Genomic DNA, 4966 nt, shown 5'->3' with positions numbered 1-4966 from the left:
CGCCCTCAGCGGGCCCGCGGCACCTCCTGGAACCCGCCCCGCACCCCCGCCCCGTCCCGCGGCTGCCCGAGGCGAGTCGGGGGTGAGGATCCTCCGGGGGGTCGCCGCCCCCTCCCCTCCGCGCCGCCCCCCGCACCCACACGGCCGCAGCTGCCACCGGGGCGGGGCCGCCTGCGAGGCGGCTTTGGCGCGGAGCGGCGACAGCAGCCGTGACCTCCGACCCCGCCCGCCGCCGGCCAATAAGAGCGCGGCTCGTCCCCGAACCCAAAATTTCCACGTCGGCAAAAGTCAAGATGGAGCGGCGGGCGCACCGCGGGGGCTGCGGGGCCGCGGGGGGATGCCCGGCGCTGCCCGGGGTCCCGCAGGGCCGCGGCGCCGGGGCTGTCAGCGGCAAGCGGCAGCTCCCGCTGGCTGCAGCGGCAGCGCTCCGGGCAGCTGCTCGGCCGCGGCTTTCGCAGGGCGGCCCGTTAGCTCCGGGCTGGGGGGAGGTGTGTGTTGGGGGGATGCATTTTGGGTATTTATTAAAAAAAAAATAAGAAAAAAAATGTCTTCGCCTCCTTCTCCCTCTTCCTCGGGCAGCGGGTCTCCCGCCGAGCCGCGGAGGAGGAGGGGGCTCCCTTCCCCACCTCTAACCGTGTGCGCCTTCCCTTCCCAGGCAGGGAAACTTGTGCTGGCGGGCGGCCCCGGCGCCGGTACCGGCGGAGGACTGGAGCCTCCGGAAGCAAAGTTCTGTGACACTCCGACTCTGGGTACGATAGCAGTCAGTGCACTACAGAACTTTGTCTCCGGCGGCGGCGGCGGCCCCGGAGCCTCAGGTGGACACGTCACTGCGGGGATGGCGAGCCCGGGCGCTGCCGAGCGCCGAAACCTGCGCTGCAGCCTCGGAATAAAGTCTGTGCTGTCGTGGCCTCCCGCCCTGAAGTTTTGTTGGGTGTCCTTTCTTTCTTTTCCAGGGTAAAAATAGCGCAACATCTGGGTACTGAGGGTTATTTCAGTGCAGTCAGGCCGGCCTGGCTGCCGGCATAAATGTGAAACTAACTGGTGCTCGGTGCAGCTGAGCCGGTGGTGCTGGGTATGTGAACGTGCTCGATGCTGTGCCTCGCTGTGCTTTCTTCTAAGTCTGTAACAGAATCTGGGAGCTTGAGTTTGATAAAAGTCTCCATGCTTCTAGCAAAAATCTATGCCACCAAGCCCTGCTGTGACACAGTGCAGTAAGTGTGCTAATTCAGGGTTTAGGCCTTGCCTCTGGTACTGGGCTGTTTTTCTCTTTAGGAACCTGAGACTTCCAGCTGCAGTTGAGAAATAACTTCAACTTCAAGCCTCTGCATATTCAAAGATCACAAGGTTTGTTGTGAGTGAGTACTGCAAGGCTTCATCCTCACTGATAGTAGGGGAAGGCTTTGGAAGGAAAAATGGCAGATGTATTTATTAGTGCAGTTGCAAGGTTTTATAATGTAAACTTACTTGACACCTGCACAATACTTAACTTGGACAGTGGCTTTAAGGGCTAAGAAAAGAAGGGCCAGGCTCAACTTTCTTCCATTCAAGTTGACACCTGGCAATATTACAGTAGCTGGCCTGCCTTTCTTCAGAAATTTTACAGAGTTTCTGGATGTGTAAACTAAGCTGTGGAGTTCTTGTGAGGTGGATGTAATCAGCTGGTCTGCTTTCATCATAATGAGAGTAATATCAAAAAACATATTGCTAGAGGCCAGATGGAATAAGGTGTGATTATTTAAAGATCAGAATGTGCCATAGAGTATGTTAATAATGAAGTATTTTACAGCAGCTGCATTGTATGGCAGATATGTTGCTTTTTTTATATATATATGTGCACACATAAAGATGTGTGTATATGCATCAATGTTAGAGGTCTCATATTCTGTTAGCTTCTTCTAGCTAATCATCCCCCTTGGGCTCACTAGAAACCTGAATCAACCTTTCCTTTCTGCCAGTCTGAATGTGGAAGTTACAGCTAGATTATATGGTTCATGGAATTGGGCTGGAAACTGAAATGCTGTACTAAGTACATGTTTTTAGCTCAAAACGTTTAATCAAAGGGTAGGTAAAGTGAGGAGCACTTACTGTATGGCAGCCCATGTGACCAGCCAGGGCTATATTTGGATGCTGGAGGTTTAAGGAATCCTTTTTGCTAACCATTTTTGGCCAATTGCCTGCTGCTTTATGTTGTGCAGTGTGACGTCTGCTAAAAAGGACTTGGAGGTCTGGTGCCTGCAAACTGTTTAATCAGTGCGGTATAGGGAAACACCTTGTACTGTCAGGGCTGAAGTCCCACTGTATTTAATTTAGGGGTGGTTCCTGCCTAGCAGGATATGTAATGCAAATTGCAGTTTCCAATTTTTGTACTAAATAGCCTTTTGGAGTGTTGGGGCGGGGGGGGGGGTTTGGTAGTGGTCCAGTAGATTTTATAAAGGCTTCTTAGATACTCAGGTTTGGTGGTTAAAACTCCATATACTGGAAACCCACAGACTGCAGCATAGGCTTACTCTTTTGGGGTGAGTGTACCGTGTTTGAATCTCAGCTTATTGCAGTATAAATTCAGCCCAGAACAGGGGGAAGGGGGTGGTGCAGGGCAGGCTCCTGAAACCTCTTGTAGTGGACTGGGTGTGATGGCAGATAGCAAAGCTGCCATGGGAATGAAGAATTGTTGGCCTTCTCTTTAAAATAGTACAGCTGGAGCCAATTTTTTGCCTGCTTTACTTTCCTGGTGGTCAAGCTGACCAGTTCTGAAGGTAAGGTGAGTATTTCTTGGCCTCTTGGTAGCCCTCACTTGTCCTTGCCGCATGTCTGCAGCATGTTGTACCTCCTGTCCTACAAGTAATACTTGAATGGTGACCTTTTGGTGACACTTCTGCTTTGATACAGGAAATCATGTGGCCTTCAGATGGGACTAGAAAAGAGCTTAGCGCTTCTGATTTTGTGCTTTATTCTTGCACTGAAATGTATGTGATCTGACAGTACCCTGGCATTTGAACTTTCTCACTTCTTTGCAGTGTAAGACTTTAGAGGCAAGCTTGAGGTGTGTAGCAGCGCTTGGGGCCTTGAATGGGAGATGAAGCTTTGGCTAACCTATTAACTGTAGTGTTTGATGAAGATGATGCAGGAAATGGAAACAGAAAAATAACTGGTGATGCTATTTAATATAGAGTCTGAATGCCAAACTGTGTAAATGGATTCATACATGTTATTTTCCAGTGACTGCTTGGCATTGTCTGCTTCTCTTCCAGTGCATCACTGGAGACGTACTCTGAACTGCTGCATTACTTTTTAGTGCTTTTTGACACTTCAGAGTGTCTATTCCAATTACAGTCCTCCCCTCATTGGAAGAGTGGCAAATGAGCATGCTGAGTAAATTACAGAAATTTCCAAAATAGTACAAGTCTGTTATTTGAAGGGGCCGAGGCAAAGGAAATGATACCAGCCTATTTATTGTTCTGCAAAGTGGAGAACAGGAAAGGAGTTTGCTGTCAAGTGCTCTGAAGGTTGAAGCTGAATGGATCTGAGCATGGCCCAGACTCCCTGTATGTATTGATTCAGCTGTATGTACGTGCTTGAAATCCATACAGAGGTGCTGAAGTTTGAATTCAGGATTTTAAAAGAGACATCTTAGAATTTTAGAATATAAAAGGTGCTATCTTATGCCTTCTTTTTTCTTCCAGGTTGGGATCTCCTTAAATGCCAAGGTTTTGGCATGTCTTGCACTGCTGGGAGTGATGATGAGCCAGTGTGCGTGTTCAAGTGTTGGGGTTTTTTGTGATGGGAGAATAATTAAGAGCATAGGGAGTATAGAGTAAAGGCAAGCTGCACAGCCTGTAGCTGGTTAGTCTCAGGATGCCACGGGACCTGATGGAGTTGAGGAATGTCCTTACTTGAGTAGCTTCCAGAGACTGGATTTTGAGCTGAAGTTTTAGGCAAAAATTTAACTTATACCAAAAAATGCTGTTAGTAGAGATGAAAAGGACAAGCCTTTCATGTGTATTTTCATGGAACTAAGTTGTTCTGTTTTATTAGAAACAGAAGTCGATTTACGGACTTCTAGCAACTGTATGATAAACAATTTATAAATAAACCATAGAATTCAATGAAATTCAAATGAAGTATTGGAAGTTATGAGCTGACTACCAAAACCCCTGGTATATTTTGTATTTTTATTTATCTGCTGCCTGGGCATCTATATTCAGGAAACTCCACATGAAATGAAGTGTCCTGAAAGCTCAGCTAGAGCAGCAGCTCCAGGAGTCTTGTTTATTTTGTTTCTGGTGTAGCAATGGTCTATTCCCAAAATCTTGGGAGAGCAGGATAGAAATGTTTTGCAGGATCCCTGAGTTACCAACACGAGGCCATGTGCATCTGTCAGGAGCAGAATGGGAAGGAGAGTTGCAGTATTTGAGGTGAGTTAATGGCACAGTGAGGTCGAGGATTTGCCTTGCAGCTGGAGCCACAGAAGGTGAACCTGGTCCTGATAGAAACAGGGCATTGAGCTATAAATAAGTGGATTCTTAGAAGTAGAAACTGGAACTACAGAGCAATCCAAGGTGTATTTTTAATTTTATTTTGTGAGGGAAGTTAAATTTAAAAAAGATTGGCAAACTCCATTAAATGAAGCTATTTTCTTACATTGTGTATCTGACAGAAGTGAACCAGGTGCCCATTGTGCTGACTGTACTCTGCAAATAATCTTTACTATGACCAGAATTTATTTTTGGAATACTGGTACTAATACTGAAGATAACTTGGAGTGGTTGAGCCTGTATTTAAAATATTAGAGGTGGCTTAAATCTCATCCTAATTAGCTGCAGAGTGAGGGAGCTGAACCTTGGCTTCATATAGCGAACTCCAAGTTGCTGAAATGAGCACACAGAATCCTGGGCCTTGTGAAAAAACAGCATGGGACTGTTGGTGAATGATTGCCACTTTATTTTGAGTCCAGTTGGGCCGTGAGGCA

The 4966-nt window shown here is 47.5% G+C and overlaps 1 protein-coding gene across 1 annotated transcript; it reads right to left on the bottom strand.

Moving 5' to 3' along the window:
- Positions 1–320: 320 nt before the first annotated feature.
- LOC121339607 (vasodilator-stimulated phosphoprotein-like) lies at positions 321–1775 on the bottom strand. Its single transcript, XM_041411543.1, has one exon. The coding sequence runs from the start codon at positions 970–972 to the stop codon at positions 385–387; it is 588 nt and encodes a 195-aa protein (XP_041267477.1). The 5' UTR covers positions 973–1775; the 3' UTR covers positions 321–384.
- Between the last annotated feature and the right edge of the window lie 3191 nt (positions 1776–4966).

Source organism: Onychostruthus taczanowskii, unplaced genomic scaffold, assembly GCF_017590055.1.
Source record: "Onychostruthus taczanowskii isolate IOZ18803 unplaced genomic scaffold, ASM1759005v1 scaffold36, whole genome shotgun sequence".
Classification (NCBI taxonomy): Eukaryota; Metazoa; Chordata; class Aves; order Passeriformes; family Passeridae; genus Onychostruthus; species Onychostruthus taczanowskii.
This window is presented reverse-complemented; position numbering and strand designations above follow the sequence as displayed.

Excerpts from the sequence above, each read along its gene's own strand:
- LOC121339607 (XM_041411543.1), bottom strand. The coding sequence starts at position 972 with ATGTTGCGCTATTTTTACCCTGGAAAAGAAAGAAAGGACACCCAACAA.